Here is a 21473-nt window from a genome sequence, read left to right as displayed (position 1 = left end):
GATGAAAAACATTAAATTTTATGTGGCAAAATCTTTCTAAATGTGTAGGAAAAATATTGCTATTTTTACAAGTTCTTAAAAATCGCAATTTTGCTCTCACTCTTATTAACAAGTAATTACTGTAATATAATACTGAGGAAGACCGCGTGCGATTGAAACGTTTATTTTATAATGATTGTAGTTTTTGCTTAAGTTTGAGTATAGAATGTTTGTAGCTTTCACATGTTTTATGTTTAGTTTATACATGGAATAAATTTTATTTGACAGAACAACTCTAATAATTGCTCGATAAGTTAGCCTTTTTATCTATCACTAGTTGTATTTATTTTAAAAAATGATAAATATTGATATGTATATATATTTAAAAATGGCAATTGAGATAAATAACATGATTAGTTTCAACAACTTTTCGTAAATCTTGTAAAAAGCAATATCCCAAAATCTCAAATGAAAATATCTATGTGTCTTATGATATTCGCAGAATATACACGACATATATGAGAAATCTCAAAGTAATTAAAATTATTTATGCTAGAAAAAAGTCGACATCACCAACCCTAATAACACAACATATCCGAAAGATATTCAGAAAATATCCAGATGACATTCGAACATCCTCAAGATGTTCTCTGAACGGCTTCGGGATATGTGTGCTGTTAGAGAACTACTGTAGATATACATTGTGTCAACTTTTATGAAGCAATACTAAAGTAATACTAAAATAGTTTATAATTATACCATGCGTACTAACCTGAGGAGTCATGTGGGCAGAACAGTAAGAGTAACACGAAGACTGACGAAAGAAAATTATTCCCAGAAGTATACCAAAGTACTGAAGCCATATTGTACCCTGGGAATAATCGTCATATATCATATTTATCGATCATCATTTATATTTTGATGGATTTGTGTATTATAATTCTTAAATGTATGTGATTTAAGTAATAGCATTTTGTCGTGTTTACCATATCTGTTAGTATCTGTTCCGGGCACAGAAAAAGCGAAAAAATTTAATCCAGAAGATCATCTGCAATATATGATTTCATAGTTTTAATTATCGCAAATACATATATATATATATATAGGTATATATATATATTTTTTGTAAATATATAATTTCTTTAATCGATCGATGATATTATTGTATTGTATTTTATCATGCGCGTTATCAAATAATATATCATATAAATAATGTACTATATTTATTTAAAACACAAAAATTGTGCAACAGTTAATTTTTTATAGCAATAAACATATAAAATTATCGGTTTAAACGATTATAATTTTCAAGATTTGGTACAAGATATACATAAAATATATACATATTACATATTATATTAATAAAATAATTGCTTAATCAATAAATGTCAATCTAAATTACAACATGTGATACTATAATCTTAAATGTATTCACACGATCACTATATCGTTTAAAAAAATTAATCATAGTCATATGACAAGGATAGAGAATGTATCGCTGTGAAGAGCCAAATATAATACTTAGCAATTCGCTAAGACGAGGAATAACCTCTAAATTGAGATTTAAATTCCTTTTCCCTTTACCCACCTAAAATTGATGTAGACAAGATAAATATATCGGTCTGAAAAAGTTAGCTGAATCGGGAATCGAACCCGAGACCTTCTTTATAGTCATATGATTCATAATCGCTACTGAAATTTGCTTTCGTTTGAACGTATATTCATCATAAAATAAAAAAAATTGCTTGTTAAGGAGGGTGGTTGCTGTCATTGCGGGGCAGGCGACAAGAGGGAAAATCTCGTGTCTGTTCGCGTTGCTTGCACTTTTTGTACTTTCAATCCTTTGTCTTTTTCTCTCCAATGTCCAATGTATATTTATCTCTCTTTAAAGTGCAGAAAGTGCAAAAGCCATGTTTTTACACGGGCGTTTGTAACAGCTACAAACTCCAAATAATCAAATTTTTGTCGTGTAAAATAAATGAGTTTTAAAATAAAAGATTCTTCATTTCGACATCTTTGATTTCGCTGCGCGATTTCCTTTCCAAAAACAAGAATCGAATCACCGACCGATATTGCTCTTTTTCCATTTTTCTAAAATCCGCGGACATGCCCGCTTCCACACGCGGTCAAAACAAAACTACGAGTCCGATTATAATTTTCGGCTGAAATTTTGACAGTAGCCGTCTACGAGAATGTACTACACGATAGTAAAACTCTCTTGCGATACTGGCACCATCGGGCGATGAGGCTAAGTACTTATCGGACTGCCCTCGTATTGTAATTAATTGGCTATGTTCGTATTATATGTATTTAAATTTCAGAAATATAATATATGTGTTGTGTGTGTGTGTACAGGATGAAGAAAAAGTATCGCTCAAATATCTCGGAAGGAGTGAAATATAGAAAGAAATATTAAATAAAAAAATAGTAAGATTCAAAATGAGCCGCTTAATGGACATTGGCCTTGATCTAAAGATCAAATTTAAAAAGGTTATTTTAAGGTCATCTTTACTATTTTAAATAGAACTACCATTTTTTGCATTAATCGATTCCTCACAATATCTTGCAAAAAGTTACAAGGATAGAATGTAAAAAGTTACAAGGATAGGATAGTTAAAAAGTAATTAATTTATTAAATATTGTATACTTTAATTTAATATTGTTAGCGTATTATAATAACTGCTTACATTATAAGTAGTGACACGGATACTGTTCTGTTGTAACCAAGAAGACTAGAGACCAGGAGACCGAACTCCAGTGGTGGGGGTGAGTCAAAATATGGTCTCATTTTATGGGCGCTGTTCGCAATATGGTCGTCGGCTAATTCATGAACTACGACGTGCTGGACTTTGCTTGTTTTATCAAAAAAAGGTTTCCTATGTGAACTTTGTCGTTCGTAAGTATCATATATTATTTATTAATACTTACGACATCAAAATTTACATTCTGACAAGATGCCAAGCTTATGTTCTTGGTTATATTGCATGAAACTTTGAAGTCCAGCACGCCATAGTTCATGAATTGGCCGGCAATTTTACTGCAAACAGAAATTAGACCGTATTTTGACTTACCCCCACCACTGAAATTCTAAGGAGTTCGGTCTTCTGGTCTTCTTGGTTGTAACCTACGATGCAGACAGTATACTCAACTGTCTAGAGATTAATATAACTGTTTATTTTTTTTTTGCTTCGACGTTGGACAATGGCATATCTTGACCCTCCCCAACAGGTTATGGGCCCAGTATTAACGAGTGAAAGATAAACAGAATACAGTGAGACAGTGTAATAATCTGCAAGCAAGATTGCGGATAGCTTGCGTGTTTCTTTCCCGAAATTGAACGGCTCAAACTGACAGACATGGAAGTTGATGCAGATGTTATTAGAACGAGAAGATCCATGGGACATTCTCACGAAACCAAGACCTGAAGAAACAGATGACACGTACAACGACTGGAAGAGAACAGATCGTAAGGCGCGTTCTACGATCGGGTTATTCCTAGAGATAAGTCAGTTGCCTTTAATTAAGAAAGCGACAACAACACAGAATACGTGGGGTGCTCTTAAAGCTTATCACGAGAAAGCGACGGTTTCGAAGAGAGTAAAGTTTGCTGCTAAAGAAAATGTGTCGTATAGAACTCGGGGAAAGCGGAAATTTAGATAAGCATCTAATGGAAATAGAAGATCTTTTTGATCAGATTAGCGATGCTGGTCAAGAATTAAATAAACCTTTTAAAGTGGCTATGATTTTAGCTAATCTGCCAGATTCGTACGAAAGTCTCATTCAAGCACTAGAGAGTCGACCGGAAGATGATCTGACAATCGTTTTAGTAAAATCGAAATTACTAGATCAACATTCGAAACAAATTCGTACGAAAGTCTCATTCAAGCACTAGAGAGTCGACCGGAAGATGATCTGACAATCGTTTTAGTAAAATCGAAATTACTAGATCAACATTCGAAACAAATTGCTAAAAGCGGAGGATTGGATACCGAAAAAGCCATGAAATTCGAAGCAAAAAACGGCAAAGCAGAGAAGACCTGTTTTTTCTGTAAGAAGCCAGGACATTTTCGCAGAGATTGTCGAAAGTTTTTAGCCAAGAAGAATGAAGACAACGTCAACAAGAAGAAACAAGAAGAAAATTGACAACGTCAACAAGAACATGGCAAATCCGTAAAGAAAACCCTGAAGGATGTCCTGTATGTTCCTGAGTTTGAAGGACTTTTAACGATGAGACGAATGGCTGAAAAAGGACTTTCTGTAAATTTTGGCAATGCTGTCTGCAGGATACAGAATACATTTGGAAATGTCATTACTGTCGGCGAAAAGATTGGAAATTTATATAGATTAAAAATAGCTAACAAATCCCAAAAGCTACTAGCCATTATCTCAAGCAATGTCAGCACATTTGGCACCGTAGGTTTGGACACCGAGATCCAGAAGTCATACAAACGATAGTAACTAAGAATTTGGCTAATGGATTTAACGTCACTGATTATGGTAATTGGATGATTTGCAAATGCTGTCTCAAGGGCAAACTTACTCGCATGCTTTTCCTAAAGAAGGTAGGACGGAAAATTAAGCAACTACTGACATTGATCCACACTGATCTCTGTGGACCAATGTCGACCACGACTCCTGGAGGTAATATATACTTCATGATCATGATCAATAATTATAGTCGTTTATCAGTGGTGTATCTGCTAAAAGCAAAGTCTAAAGCTGCCGGAAAGATAAAATGCTATGTTCATTGGACGGAAAATGTATTTGGATGAAAACCTAAGATAATCTAATTTGATGGTGGAAAGGAATATGATAACCAGGATCTCCGAAGTTTCTACGAAGCTGAAGGCATTAAGAGGCAGTTTACAACCCCCTACATCCCGCAACAAAATGGTGTAGCAGAGAGGAAAAATAGAAGCTTAGTAGAGATGTGAAAATGTATGTTACTCGATGCTAACTTGGCTATAAAATATTGAAGTGAAGCGGTTTTGACAGCAGTATACATGCAGAATCGACTACCATCTCGGGCTGTCGATCGCCCCCGTATGAGCATTGGACGAACCAAAAATCAAATTATAAAAAATTTTGAATATTTAGATCCGAAGCGTATGTACACTTGTCTAATGTGAAGCGATCCAAACTGGAAGCTAAAGCACAAAAGCTCACTTTTGTTGGGTATTCTGAGGAATATAAAGGATATCGGTTTTTGAATCGATCGATTGACAAGATAACAATTAGTCGTGATGCGAGATTTATTGAATTGAGAAATGGATGGGAACAGCAAGAAGAATCAAGTCTTACGACAGAGAAGAAGGCAGAAGAAAACGAAGTAGAGTTTCCAGAAGTCGTTAATCAACCTAATCCTGAAGAAAGATTTGACGCAGAATCTGATGAGGATATTTATTACGATCTTGAAGATATTCTACCTTCTAGTGACTCTGAAGATATCTTACCTGAAAACGACCGGAAGAACAAGACCCAATGCTGAATCGAAGAGTTCGTCAAAACCGAGAAATATTGCCTCAACGCTTCTCGGATTATATAGTCGGTGTGGTAACTCGCGATACTGAACCGACTGATTACAAAATGGCTATAAAGGAACCTAAGTGGCGTCAGGCTATGGAAGATGAAGTCACATGACAAAGAAAACAAGACGTGGGAGCTAGTTTATCTACCCGCTGGTAAGAAATCTATTGATTCAAAATGGGTTTACAAACTAAAAAGAGATGAGAGAGGCAAAATAGTGAAACACAAAGCTCGAATTGTGGCACAAGGGTACAAGTAACAATTCAGAGTCGATTACGGTGAAGTTTTTGCACCCGTTACGCGACAGACATTACGAGCCTTTCTAGCAGTCGTCAGCAAAAGAAACATGATATTAAAACATCTAGACATGAAGACTGCGTATCCTAATGGAGTAATTAAGGAGGAGCTGTATATGCTGCAACCACCCGATTCAAAAGCTGGAAAAGAAAAATTTGTATGCAGATTAAAGCGAAGCATTTACAGTTTAAAACAATCAGCAAGATGTTGGAACGAGACGTTGCATGCTGTATTTTTGGAGCTTGACTTTAAGCAAAGTAACTTAAATCTCTATCTATATATGTGAAACGTAAGAATCAGAGAGCAATCTATGCGTTAATATATGTAAACGACATGTTATTCGGTAATACTAAGAAATCGGATATTGAAGAAGTTTTTCAAAACTTGAAACAACATTATGAGATAACATGCCTTGAGACCGTCAAACATTTCTTGGGCCATGAAATACGTTTCGAAAACAAATAATATAATTTATAAATATAAATTTAAAGATATAAGACAGGCAATAAGAGCCAACTCGCGGATGACAAAGCGTTATCCTAACGAAACTAAATTTTTTTTTTCCGTTAGTATAAGTATCTGTGCACAAGGCACCTAATTTTACTTGGTCACGGCCAAGATTTTAAAATATGAAATAATCTCATATTTGAGATTTACAATAATTTCAATAACCCTTTCACCCCCCTACGGAAATAAGTAAATGCAAGAGAAAAATATAAATCCGAAAGTCGCTGAATCGGGAATCGAACCCGAGACCTTTCGCTTGCCGGGCGACTGCTCTTCCAACTGAGCTATTCAGATCCTTTCGATTCTATACTTTTCTCTGCTATATGTAATAATGTTGATAAACAAACGCGTTTAAGCCAGCGTGTATAAGTTAAGAGTTTAACTAATATAATTTATGTCTAACTAATTATATTTAGAATATTGTTCACAGGTTCGGTATGAGCAACGCTAAGCAATTTAAAACCGCTATAAATCCAGGATACTGTTGTAAATGGAAACAGTAAACTATTGCCAAATACCACACTATATCGGAGTCTGGTAGGAGCATTGCTTTATGTAGCAGTGAATGCCCGACCGGATATCGCTGTTAGCGTTGGACTACTAAGATAAAAAGTTAGCGCACCTACAGAAATGGATTAGATATCAGCAAAACGAGTCATCCGCTATTTAAAGGGCACAAATGATTACACTTTGCGGTTCAAACCGGGAGATGATTGGAAATTAATAGGATACTCTGATTCAGATTGGGGAGGAGATCGGAGTAACGGACGTTCAACTACTAGATGTGTTTTCTTCTATGGAGGAGGACTCATAGCATGGATGAGCAAACGGCAAACCGCGTGGTTTTGTTCTCCATGAAGGCAGAATACAACGCCTTAGCTGTAACATGTCAGGAGGCTGTATGGCTGCGGCATTTACTAACAGATTTGCACGAGCCTCCAGATGGACTGATAATTATAAACGAGAACAATCAAAGCTGTCTGAGTTTTGTTAAGGTAGAAAGAGCCAGTGGACGGATAAAACATATCGACACCAAGGAACATTTCATCAGGGAATTCTGCACCCGGAACCAGGTAAAACTACAATACTGTCCTACTGCAGAAATGATAGCAGATAATCTAACTAAATCATTGGGAGCGTCAAAACTAACAACACTCATAGATAGGCTCGGACTGGCAATCTAACGAAAGTAAGCGATCGTTAAGGAGGCATGTTGGCGTATTATAATAACTACCTACATTATAAGTGACGACATGAATAGTGTTCTGTTTTAACCTACGATGCAGACAGTATGCTCAATTGTCTAAAAATTAATATAACTTCATTTTTTGTTTTCTTTTTTTGCTTCGACGTTGAACAACCTGCAGTCTCCTTCCTTCCGTTCATCGTCACTGTTGTCAATGTCGTGTAAAGACGTATCAGTAATAATGTCATTTTTATACTGTGAAATTATCTGTTTATTTAGTATACCGGTAGTTTTAACCTAACCGATATAACTCATTAGATTGCATGTGCGCGTATTTTGACCCTGCCCAACAAATATAATCGTTTATAAACTATGAAATACCTCATAAAATATTCATTTTTTATGATCTTACCTTAATTCTTTTATGCGCAAAATATAATAAAAGAAATCGATTGGTGTAAAGAAAACAGTAGTTTTTAAGAAAATATATGTAGCTGCTAGTTACAAATTACATATTTTTTTCTTAAAAATAACTGTTTTTCTACAGCAATTAATTCCTCTCATTATTTTGTGCATAGAAGTATTTAGATAAGATCATAAAAAATGAATATTTTACGAGATATTTAATAGTTTATGTAAAATTATGTCACATTAAAGTACAAAATATCTCATAAACTATTTACTTTTTGGTCATCCAACTCGTATCACTTTTTAGAGAGAATATTGTAAAAAATCAATTATATAGAAAATATGGTTTATTTAAAAAAATAAAGTTGACCTCGAAATGATCCTTAAATTTGATCTCTAGATCAAGATCAATATCACCATCAAGAGACTCATTTCAAAGCCTACTGCTTTTGTATTTAACATTTTTTTCTATATCGCACTTCTGAGATATTTGACCGATCCCATATTTTTTCTTCACTCTGTATATATAGAGTATATATGGCGCATTCACATAAAAACACTTTTTGTTGTCAATTTACATACACACATCAAAAAAAGTTTTGCACCGCCCTCTTATCACGCGTTCTTATAATGCTGAGGACGCGCCTATAATTTTAGCCGATAGCAACTTTATTTGCAATGTTAATACACGGAGACAAGGTTGTAAGTGTCGCTATCTGTTGTGTTCGAACTAATATTATAGGCGAATACTTACACACTTTAAATTTAAAAGTACATATCTATCTGTACGATCTCGTTAATGTGATAATATGCCTCGTCGGACAATCACAACATTCAATCGTTTCGTATTGTAACCCTGCGCGAGCAAGGGCTATCAGATCGAAATACAGTACGTCTCATCGAGATGAGTCATAGTAATGTCGTCAGAATTTGTAATCGTTTCCGACAAACCACAAGAAGAGTGGAAGATTTGCCTTGCACCGGTCGTTTACGATCAACAGTCGCTCAAGACCGATATCTTCAGATTCTGACCCGCAAGAACCCTGGTGATAATGCAACGGAGCTGCGCCGTGACTTCTTGGAGGCCACTGGCACGGTGGTAACAGCGTAAACCATCCGGAATCGTTTTCACAGCATTAATCTTTATGCTAGGCGTTCATGTCGAGCACCCCTGCTCACCTCGCAACACCGTGGTGCTCGGTACAGGTAGACGAGAAAACATGAAGAATGGACTTTGAATGAGTGGCAACGTGTTCTTTTCACGCATAAATGCAGAATCTACCTCACACCTGACAACAATCGGAGTCGTGTATGGAGAAGCCCTGGGAACATTGTACGCCTCCGACATTCTGCAACTCGAGTCCAGCAAAGAGGAGGATCTATCATGGTTTGGGCCGGAATCATGTATAGACGCCGGATACCGCTCATTATTATTGAAGGCAATCTGAGGGCTGAGGCATATCGGGATACTATCCTCGAACCGTTTGTGATGTCTTTTCAACAAGATATGAGAGATGAGTTTGTTCTACAAGGCGATAACTCTAGAGTGCACCGTGCGCGCCTGGTCAATAATTACATCCAAGAAGTCGGGATCACTCGGATGGAGTGGCCCGCATTTTCTCCGGATATGAATTCGATCGAACATGCCTGGGACCAATTAAAACGAGCTCTGCAGGCCTGCAGAAACTCTCTACACACCTTGGAAGACATCCGTAGGAGTGCCGTCGAAGAGTGGAATAAGGCTGGATCAAGAGCGTTTAAACGATTTAATAGACAGTATGCCTCGAAGAATTCGAACCTGTATCAACGCCAGAGGTGGTATTACTCGATATTAAGAAGTTTTAGTTGACTGCGAGAGAGTACTTTCTTTTAAAATACTTTAAATTTGATTCTATTTAATTATAAATTCTATTTTGTTATAAATACATTATGTTTTTTTACTGTATGTTATGTCCACTTTTATATTCCTATTCATAATAGATCAAAAGAAGTATGCTTAGCAAATACTACGGAAGTGCAAAACTGTTTTTGATGTGTGTAGTTTAAATAATTAATAAATTTTATTATTAATATACGTGTACTACGTATTTTTAATATACGTGTACTACGCCTCAATATTCGGCGGATTGTTATTATTATACGAGTGTTTTTATATACTAATTTCCAATAAAATACGTTTGATTGTATTAATATCTTTTATTTTAAGAGTGTTCTCCTTAGTCGGAGTTGCCTAAACAACTGACAAACACTATTTTTGAAAAAAATAGCAAAAATCTTTAAAAATTACAAATATTGGCATTTTTTTCCTGACTTTTTGAAATGAGTGCTTATTAATTTTGTAAATATAAATTTTTTTAAATCAAAATAATGTCTAAACATCCAAAAAATGCGATTTTTGAAAAAAAATTCGAAAAGTTTTTTGCCAATAGCTCAAAAATTTTTTTTGAAGTCTAAAATGTTATACATTTTTATGAAAAAAATCGAAGGAGTCTTATTGAGGAAAAGAAATAATTTCGGTTAAAATTGACTAAAACATTAAATTTTCTTTTTTTAATTATTTCAATATTTTGTTTGAAAAATACGACCTAATTAATGACAATATATTTATTTCTTTTCAAGTTATAAATATTTGAAGTTGTTAAAATTCAAAAAAATCAATATTTTTAAAAATATATAACTCAGAAATTAATAAAAATAAAAATCTAAAAACATTCATGGAAGCTACTTTTACTAAATACAAGAAGATAAAAAAATAAAGCAAATCAAAAATGGTCGGAGAAAAAAGCCTTTGATTTTGTATGAAATGCGCCTATCTATATATTTATATATATAAGTACCGTCCGTCTGTCTGTATGTACGTGGACTACTTTCGCATTTGTGGACCGATTTTCGTGAAACTGATACCAAAATGTTGCAAATTGTTCGGGAGTGGGCTGTGGGTTTTTTTTTTAATTTTTTAATTTTTATTATTTTTTCTCAGAGAGTACGTTTTTGCAAAAAATTTTTTTTCGAATTTCTACGCCAATGTGTTTAGAATGTTCAGAAATATTGCAAAAAAAGATTTTTTTAAGTTTAATGATATTTTTTATATCTTTACTTATCCACCCACGCACTTTCACATTAATGGATCGATTCCCTAGAAATTATTATAGAACCTAAATTTTGAAAACTTTTCAGAGATGGCTAATATGTGGTTTTTTTTTAAGTTTTACATGATTACCCACCCACCCACGCACTCATACATTTATTGACCGTAAGTACCGTCTGTCTGTCTGTATGACCGCGAACTACTTTTACATTTATGGCCCGATTTTCACCAAATTGGTACCAAAATGTTGCAAATTTTTCGGGAGTGGCTGTTGTATGATTTTTCAAGTTTCCATCCACCTACGCACACCCACCTACGCATTTACACATTTATTGGCAGATTTTCACAAAATTGGTACCAAAGTTTTGCAAATTTTTCGGGGATGACTACTAGGTGTTTTTTTTTTATTTACCATCCATCCACACACATCCACCTACGCACTTACACATTTATTGGCAGATTTTCACGAAATTGGTACCAAAATTTCGTAAATTTTTTAGGGATTACTACTAGGTGTTTTTTTTTATTTTACATCCCTACTCATGCACCCACTCACGTATTCACGTCTTAATTAACCGATTCTCTTGAAATCGGTACGAAAATTTATTAAAATTTTGCAAATTTTTCGAGGATGACTACTCGGTGGTTTTTTTTAATTTTACAGCCCCACCCACGCATCCACCCATGCATTCATGTCTTAATTGATTGATTCTCTCGAAATTGGTACTAAAATTTCGCTAATTTTTCGGGGATAATATTTGATTTTTTTAGTTTTGTCTATCCACGCATGCGCGCATTTATGGACCGATTTGCACGACATCAGTACCAAAATTTTGCAATTTTTCTGAGAAGCCTGCTATTAATTTTTTTGACTACTAAGTGGTTTTTTAAAGTTTTATCCCACCCACGCATCTACCCACGCGCGCGCGCATTTATGAACCGATTTGAATGAAATCGATACTAAATTTTTGAAAATTTTAATGAGAAGTCTGCTATTAATTTTTTTTAAGTTTTACACCCACACATTCACCCACGCACGCGTGCATTTATGGACCGATTTGCACGAAATCGATATCAAAATTTTGCAAATTTTTTTTGGAATGACTATTATGTAATTCTTTTTTAAGTTTTACACTTCAACTAATTCACCCATGCACTCCAATTTATGAATCGTGCTAATCGGTCCCAAAATTTTGCAAATGTTTCTGAGAAGCCTGCTATTTTCTTTAATTAAATTTTACACTCACTCATGCATCCACCCATGCGCGCGCGTATTTATGGATTGATTTGCACGAAATCGGGACCAACATTTTATAAACTTTTATGAGAATGGATCTATTTTCATTAATAAAAACGTAGATATTTGAGAATCGCCAGACAGAATTTAGTTTAGTTGTGATTGAATAAATAATATTTGCCAGTACGGTCGAGAGAAGAATTTTACCTTTTCTATTTTCATTAAATTGGTATCAAAATGTTGTAATTTTTTGGGAATGACGAGAATTTGGTTTTTTGTTTTACACTCCCATTAACCCATCCATGCATCTACCCAGGCGTGCGTGTATTTAAAAAATGTTATTTTATGTAAAAATGTATGTAATTATGAAAAAGAAACATATTTTATATTTTTAATAAAATCATCTTTTGATAGTGGCGTGATTGTTAAATGGCATTATTAGGTAGGAGCATTTATTAATATATTGTTTTTTTTCAATCGTAAAAATTTTTAAATTACTTTTAATGAATTTAAAAAAAAAATTGAGTAAAATTTAAAAAAGGATATAATAAGTAATAAACAAAAATATTTAAAGTATATATTAACTAAAATAATGTTTTATATTTAAAAAATATGAAATTGTGTGGAAATTAAAATAAACAAGAAAATAAAAATAAAAATATATAATAAATATTTAAATATATGCAAAACGCGGTGTAAAATAAAATATCTAGGAGAAAGAAATAGAAAACATAGTAAGTCATACACAAAAAAATTTAAACATTTATTTTGGTATAAATTTCGTGAAAGTCGAACAACAAATGTGGAAGTAGTTCGCGGTAATACAGAAAAAAGAATTAATTTTTTGTGTTAAAACGGATTTAATATAGGCTACATAAGGACCATGCAAAGCGCGGTCCGAAAAGCTAGTATATATATATAATTTTCGTCCGTCTGTCTTTTTGTCTGACTGCTAACTACTTTCACATTTATGGACCGATTTCCTCGAAATTGGTACCAAAATGTTGCAAATTTTTCGGAATAGACTACTGTGCGGTTTATTTTTATTTAAAAAAATTTTTTTTTTATAGAGAAAAATATGTTCTCGAGAAAAATTTGTTTCGGATTTTTATGCCAGTGTGTTTAGAATGCTCAGAAACATCGTACTATGTAGTTTAAAAAAATTTTTTTTTATTCTTATACAGGAGGCTGTTTTCGCGAAAAAAATTTTTTTTATATTTTTATGCTAATCGGTCCAGAATAGGTTCAGAATACTCCAAAACATCATACTATGTGGTTTTTTTATTGAACTACGCACCCAGTCAGGCATTTACACATTTATTGATCGATTTTTTCGAAATTACTACCAAAATTTTGCAAATTTTTCGGAGATGGCGACGATGGTGTTTTTTAAAGTTTTACAAAGTTTTACATCTCCATTCACCCACCCACGCACTCACACATTTATCAATCGATTTTCTCGAAATTATCAAAATTTTTTGAAGATGGCGACGATAGTGATTTTTTTAAGTTTTACACCTCCCCCCACCCACGCATTATAGAAAATTGATCAATAAATGTGTGAATGGGTGGGTAAAGGTGTTAAAACTTAAAAAAAATAGAAACCATCCCCTAAAAATTTGCAAAAGTGCGTAGGTAGATGTATGGATGAAGATGTAAAAAAAACAACATCCATCTCCGTAACATTAAAAACATTGTGGTACATGTTTCACGAAAATCAATAAATAAATGTAGAAGTAATTCGCGGTCAAACAGACAGAACAACTAATTTTCTCTGTTAAAGCAGGTTGTATATAGGATTTGAGGACCGCACTTAAGTGTAACGGTCCGAAACGAAAGGCTTTAAGTATAGCTTCAAAGAGAGAGAGAGGTGACAACTAGTCACGTGATCACCTGCTCCTGATTGGCTAGCATAATATGTGCTTTTTAGACATTGCAGAACATCTAATCTAACACCGACAGATGTCAAATGTGTGATGTATGTGTAATGTGTGTTCTGCATTGGTGTCACAATGTCTAAAGCAGGGAGCACACACTTTTGCATAGGCGCATAAACGTAAGCATAAGAATCTTGATTGATCTATAAACGTATGCATAAGAAATTCAACCAATCGAATTTTTTACGCATATGCTTATGCGCTTATGCAAAAGTGTGTGCTCCCCGCTTAAAAAACACGTATTAAGCCAGGCTATCAGGAGTATGTGATTACATGACCAGTGGTCGCCTCTCTTTTGAAGCTTTCTAGCTTTGAGGGCCGCGCTTTGCGTGGTCCAAAATGCTAGTAATATTTATATTATATAATCTTATAATACTTATAATGTTCATATGTATATATCATGTGTTATGTATAAACTTAATTATTTTTGATAAATTAAAAAAGATATAAAGTTACTAACAAAGCGGAAATAATAACGCTAATTCTATGCCAGATTAGATACACAAAAATAATAAAAAAATTATAAAATAATAAAAGAAGGGAGGGAGAAAAAGAGATGGAGAGAGAGAGAGATGGGAGGAAGAAAAAGGGGAGAGAGAAAGAGAGAGAGAGGGAGAGGGAGAGAGAGAGAGAGAGAGAGAGAGAGAGAGAGAGAGAGAGGGAGAGATGGAGAGAGAGAAATGGGAGGAAGAAAAAGGGGAGAGAGAAAGAGGAAGAGAGAGAGAGAGAGAGAGAGGGAGGGAGGGAGGGAGAGAGAGAGAGAGAGAGAGAGAGAGAGAGAGAGAGAGAGAGAGAGAGAGAGAGAGAGAGAGATTATAAATATTTTTCCACCTTTTTGTGAACATATTAATAGATTAGAAAGAGTATATAATATATATGTATGCGTATTAGGGTGTTTCAAAAAAAATGAAAAGTTTTTATTTTTGCCCGCATTCAAACTAAAAAGTTAGCTAGTGGGAAGATAATAATTACCCTAACGTATCAACTTTAATAGATTTTATTTAATGGTTCTACATTCGCCTTGAAATTTTCCCATTTAAATAATACGGAAAATGCGGTTTTTTCACTATAAATTAGACTTATTTTCATCAAAATCAATTAAAACAATTCAAAATTTATCTCAGTAATTACTCAGTATACCGTGTTGATAGCTGCTAAAACAAAGTAAACTAAGAACGCAGTGGCAAAAATTAATAAAAAATCGTTGAAAAGATTAAGAAGAGCAGATTTTGTATATTTTCAATTTTTATCTATTTTTTTTACAATAAATAATACAATTATTATTTGAATGATTATTTCTCAACTTTTAATTTGGAAAAAGAGCAAAAAATGTTTTTTAAAAATATAAATAAATATAATAAAATTTTTGTTTTATAAATTAAAAGTTTTATTTAATAATCATAATTAATTATAATTATTAATAATTATTTATTATAATTATAAATTATGTAGAGGTAACGAAAAATATAGAAAATAAACCAAAAAACAAAAATTAAACAAACCTAATTAAGCTCATGTATTATAAAACGCAATAAATACACATGAAAAGGCCAGAAGACGAGCAATTAAACAATCATAAATACATGAGGTCTAAAAATACTTTAATCATTAATCAATCTAATTACAAAGTCTTAAAATCATTTAAATAAAATCGCAAGGTTATAAAGTTTTTTTTAACGCTTTGACTTATACTTACAATTAGTCTTGCTCAGTAAATAAATTCTAATATTATAATTAAAAAGTCGATGTTCATAAGCGAATGATGAATCGCAATAAATACAGTGAATATAATGTAAAATGATGTAAAATAATTCAATCAAAAACCAAAAATTAAGTTAAAATGTGTGAATACCGGAAAGTACTGTTATATTTTGTTTCAAAGTAGTACCCCGGCATACAGTCAAACAATATTCCTCGTTAGTCAACGAAAGTCTATCCGTTTGAAGATAACCGAGGCAATAATTTCCAAGTTATGAAACTGTCATGCACATAAATTAAAATAAAAAATTAAAAAATTATAGATCACTTACAGTTTGAAATGTAAAATATAATTAATTATAACGCTTACAATTGTCTGTACTTAAAATAATTTTAAGGAGGCTTCCAATTGTTGTTATATCTAAATCTTGACTGATGTATGTCAAGTAAACAGGTTGAATAAATAGGTGACAAAAATAAAAATAAATAAAATAAAAACGATGTCTTAAAATCATATGTTCGAAATCTCGTCTAGAATGTCAAAATAAGCACTATCTAACAATTCGATTTGCGATTTTATTTAAATAATTTTAAGACTTTGTAATTAGATTCATTAATGATTAAAGTATTTTTAGACCTCATATATTTATGATTGTTTAGTTGTTTGTTTTCTGGCCTTTTTATGTGTGTTTATTATAAATTATTTTTAAACAATTATATCACTGGCATGGGGATCTAAAACACAGTTAGAATAGCGTAATCAAATCAAAATTATTGTTACAATTTCATAGTAAATTAAAACATTATATTATTTTAACGATGCGAAATATTTTTAAACAATTTACTTTTGTTTGTTATACTACACTGAATGATTATTGTGCACTGAAGATGATCGAAAAATCGATCGAAACGTTCGTCTTATTTTAATTTACTATGAAATTGTAACAATAAATTTTGATTTGATTACTATTCTAACTGCGTTTTAGATTCCCATGCCAGTGATATAATTGTTTAAATTTAAGGGATCTGGTTTCAATATTAAATTTGTATATTTATTAAGTTATAAATTATTTTTATAATTTATTTTATAATTTATTATTATTATTATTATTTATTTTTAAAAAACGTTTTTTTTTGCTCTTTTCTCAAACCAAAAGATGAGAAATAACCATTCAAATCATAATTGTATTATTTATGTTAAAAAAATAGATAAAAATTAAAAATTGCAAAAATCGCTCTTTTTAAATTTTAATGATTTTTTATTAATTTTTGCACTGCGTCCTTAGTTTACTTTGTTTTAGCAGTTATCAACACGGTCTACAGTAACTACTGAGATCAAATTTTGAATTGTTTTAATTGATTTTGATAAAGATAAGTCAAATTTATTCTCAAAAAAATTGCATTCCCCGTATTATTTAAATGGGAAAATTTCAAGGCGAATGTGTAACCATTAAATAAAATTTGTTAGAGTTTACACGTTAGGTAATTATCTCCCCACTACCTAACTTTTTAGCTGGAATGCGGGCGCAAATAACACTTTTCTATTTTTTTAAACACCCTAATATGTTTATATAATAATAATAGCCAATAATTTTGAAGTATTGTGACATATATGTAGATACAAGAATCGGTCTATCTTATACTACATGCGAATAAGTAGTTTTGATCAATCTATAAATAAATAATGAAAATCACATATAATACAATGATTAACAATGCAATCTAGCAAATTATAAACTCTAAAATCAATGAAGATAATCTCATTTATATATAAAAATTAATAACTCCAAATATTATTTCTACAAATTATTTAGTTTGTACTTCCTTTTTTTGTAGAAAAACATTTAAATATTCCAAATATTATTTTATTTATAATATTTATGAAAATTAGATCTTTTTAATTTTAAATGTAATTATATTTAACAAAAATTATTTATTAATCTGTATATTTACCCCTTAAATTATAATAATTCTTAAAAATAATTGATATCTAACATTCACAAATAGTTTTTCATTTCGACAATTTTAAATTAATAAGTAAAAGATTAATACTTATTTAAGATGATTTTTATGAAATTATAAAAAAAACAAAATTTGTCTCCCATGTTTTTTTCTATTTTTTACGTCATTGATAAACAGAAACAAATCGATAGAAATGAAATACATAGAAGAACAATATCGGTGAAAAGTAGAATATTATAGGATCAGAACCGCACCCATGCGCTTGGAAAAGGATAGCAAGATGGTCAATAGCGGCAGCTCTATATTAAACGCAAGGTTTCTTTAATAAATCATAATACTCACATAATACAAATGCATGTATACTAAATTAGTCGAGTATCATCCAGTGAATAACTTCAAATGTTCAAAATTAAATGCATTGTAATATATAATATTCCAAATTTTAGATATAATTTTTACGCTATTATTATTTATTGCTGTATGAAAGTAATTTGTTAACTCACGCAATAAATTATATCAAATAATAATTTTATTTTTATTAACTCGGTAAATAATTTGGAATATTATAATTATTTTAGATTTTTCTTATCACATCATTTATTTATAATTTTGCATAAAAAAAAATTTTTTAAGAAACAAATTTATAAATAGATTAATAAATGTCTAAATACTAATTTCTAGAAATTCATAAGGTATGTCGGTGTTATGTCAAAAATTCCATAGAAAACGAGATTTGTTTTTTAGTTATAGAAATATAATCTAGATAAATATATAAAAAACAAGAAACATAAAAAGACATGACTTCAAATTTATTATAAACAATTATTCAGAACAAAATAAATGAGAAATATTAAAAGAAATATTTTAGAAACGAAGAGAAAAATATTTTAAAAATTTAGTAATTAAGAGAATATTTATTAAAGTAAAATATAGAAAATATTCACAATTAAATTAAAATTAAAATATTGAAAATCAAGTCCAATATATTAACATCATACTGACATTGTCCTTTCATCACCATGAGTTCAATTTTAGTAACACTATTCATTGATTTGCATGAACACTAATCTTACAATTTTTTCACTTATTTCATTTAAATCTATTATTGCATTTAATTTTAACAATAATTAAACAATAGCTTTTTTATGTTAAAAAATTAACATATTTTAATGTATTATCTACATATCTCTCATTTCAGAATTAATTGCTAACATTTCTCACAGAATTCTTTAACATTCCTCAAGCTATAAACACGAATTAAAACTAACACTTGATGTTGTAATATGGTAATGATTAAAAAGACAAAGAAACAATTGAAAATTTTAATATAAATGTTATCATCCCAAAATATATTTTATTATCTCAAAAAATGTTTTTTAATTTTCGACATTTTATCGCATTTGCAATATTTAATTACATCATAACAAATATTTCAAGTCTAAAAATATAAACTGAAAATATAAAAAAATATGAAAAATATTTTTTTATTAAATATTTAACATTTTCTTTTTTCTCTCCTCTCTTTTTATGAAATAAAAACAAGATTATAGACATTATACGTTATACATTATTTCACATAATAAATAACGAAAAATATTCCATTATTATACGCGTGTATCTTATAAGCTCGCAAATATTTTATCAGAATTTCTACAGAGAGACTTTATTATTAAATTAAATATACTCCAACTTGACGAAATCGCGAGACTGTCTCCGCTCCTCCTTTTCTCTCTCCATACCTCTAATTCCTATAGAATTGAACCTGAGTTTCTAAGCATGACAGACCGAACCGAGCCATTATTTATTGAGCCATATATTACTGCTCCACACCTTTAATGATCGACATATCACTGCGAGGGTAGTCTCGACACTCAATTCCCTCTGATCTCGTGAGAAGCAGCCTCCTGCTCGCATAAAAAAACTTTTTTCTCTCCCTCGGAAAGAGACTCACCTTGTTACGGGGCTTGTCACTCCCAAGGTGCGATGTTCCACCCTTACGCGCAGTATTTACACCCTGCATGCAGAGTCGCGCGACTATCGTCACCGATCCCCGACACGCCTACTGGTTACGCGGAGAGCGACGAATGACGATGACGGAACGTGCGCAGGACGCGGCAACGCGATTCAGTGGAAATCACGCGGTGGTGAATGCGACCCTGCATACATCGGATGAGACGACATTGCGACGACGCGGGCTGCCGCGACAACGCGATATGCGCCTACGATTATTTTCAAGATAGATATTATTCGTGTATCTCATTGGCTTTCGCTGCGCATACACCACCTATGAAATAATGCAAGCACAACATTACACTAATATTATAGTATGTTTACCCTAACAGCACACATATTCGAAAAACGTTCAGAGGACACGCAGAGGATATTCGAATATCTTCTGGATATTCTCGGAACGTTTTTCGAATATGTTGTACTGTTAAAATACTCATATTATTATATACTATATTATATTATATTATATTATTATATTATATTATTATATTATATTATTATATTATATTAATATATTAAGTTGTTCGGAAAGTTCGTTTCAATATAAATTTGAACGCAATATTTTGCACAAAGAGGATTAATATTTAAGCAAATATGTACCGTTTTGTTCAACCATCTTGGCCCATCTTTCAGGAAGTGACATGATGCCTTTCTTCCAAAATAAAAGTTTCTTACTGACGAAGAATTGATCGAGATGATTTTTGAGGATTTCGAATGACTCGAATTTTTTGTCCCGAAAAAAATTTTTCAAAGAAAGAAATAGATAGTAGTTAGATGGGGCAAGATCGAGAGAATATGGAGAATGAGGAAGAAAGCCTTCTCCCCGCGATTTCTTCTCGCCGCGTGTTTAGCAACCGCGTCACAGTGGGCAGTCCCTTCTCCCCGCGTGCTACCACTTGCGTGGATTGGCCGAAATTTATTAATTAATTTCTCCTTTATTATTGAGAAAATCACAAAACGGTAAAGGACTTTTTTACTCAGTTTGACCTGTTCCACCTGCACCTGACGGGTGGGGCGCGAGTTACAGAACACCTTGTGTATATATATATATATATATATAAGCGATATATATAGGATTTATCACATATATATATATATATATATATATATATATATATATATAAGTGATAAATCCTTCTTTAAATCACTCTTTTATAAAAAATTAAATATTATATATTATTATCATTTGATTTTGCAAAGTTAATTTCATTAACTTTTATATAACTCTAACAATACACGCATATCCCGAAAATGTTTAGAGAACATCTTTCGAATATTTTGTACTATTAAGGAAAGCATCAATAGCACTAACTCAAGTAGGTCAATTTTCGTGACCAACAAATGATTCCACATTGACTGACTCTCTGTAAAACTAAAATATTGAAATTAAGGGTCGACAGGTCGTCCGGCCAGACTCCGAATTGATGTTGGAGACCTCGCGCGGTGACAACGCAAAACTCCGATTTCAGTGTTGCCAACGCCGAGAAACCAATACTCGGGTTTTATGTAGTGGTGCATGTCTGTACACGTACATACACCATTGCATTGCTCACGCGGACGCACCGTAGAGAGACAAGGACCGATAATCACGTGTTCTCCTTGTTTCTCTACCGTGCCGGTATATGCGAGATGCGGCCT

The 21473-nt window shown here is 32.1% G+C and overlaps 1 protein-coding gene across 9 annotated transcripts in view; it reads right to left on the bottom strand.

The window, feature by feature from the left end:
• Nucleotides 1-20033, bottom strand: part of LOC114944706 (tolloid-like protein 1) — a 73508-nt gene extending 53475 nt beyond the window's left edge. For 3 of the 9 annotated variants that reach the window (XR_014926455.1, XM_085489940.1, XM_085489945.1), the window contains exons 1-3: nt 19777-20030; nt 966-1027; nt 752-850 (exon numbers count right to left, since the gene is read on the bottom strand). Coding sequence is in view for 8 of the 9 variants with exons in the window: in XM_085489940.1 (XP_085346066.1) it covers nt 752-842 (91 nt within the window). In the remaining variant the exon portion in view is untranslated. The other 6 variants (XM_085489937.1, XM_085489941.1, XM_085489942.1 and 3 more) reach the window with 5 other exon arrangements.
• Between the last annotated feature and the right edge of the window lie 1440 nt (nt 20034-21473).

Source organism: Nylanderia fulva, unplaced genomic scaffold (assembly GCF_048542155.1).
Source record: "Nylanderia fulva isolate GAGA-0341 unplaced genomic scaffold, ASM4854215v1 Scaffold91, whole genome shotgun sequence".
NCBI classification, from domain to species: domain Eukaryota; kingdom Metazoa; phylum Arthropoda; class Insecta; order Hymenoptera; family Formicidae; genus Nylanderia; species Nylanderia fulva.
Note: the sequence above shows the minus strand (reverse complement) of the source record. Positions and strands in the feature narration are given on the sequence as shown.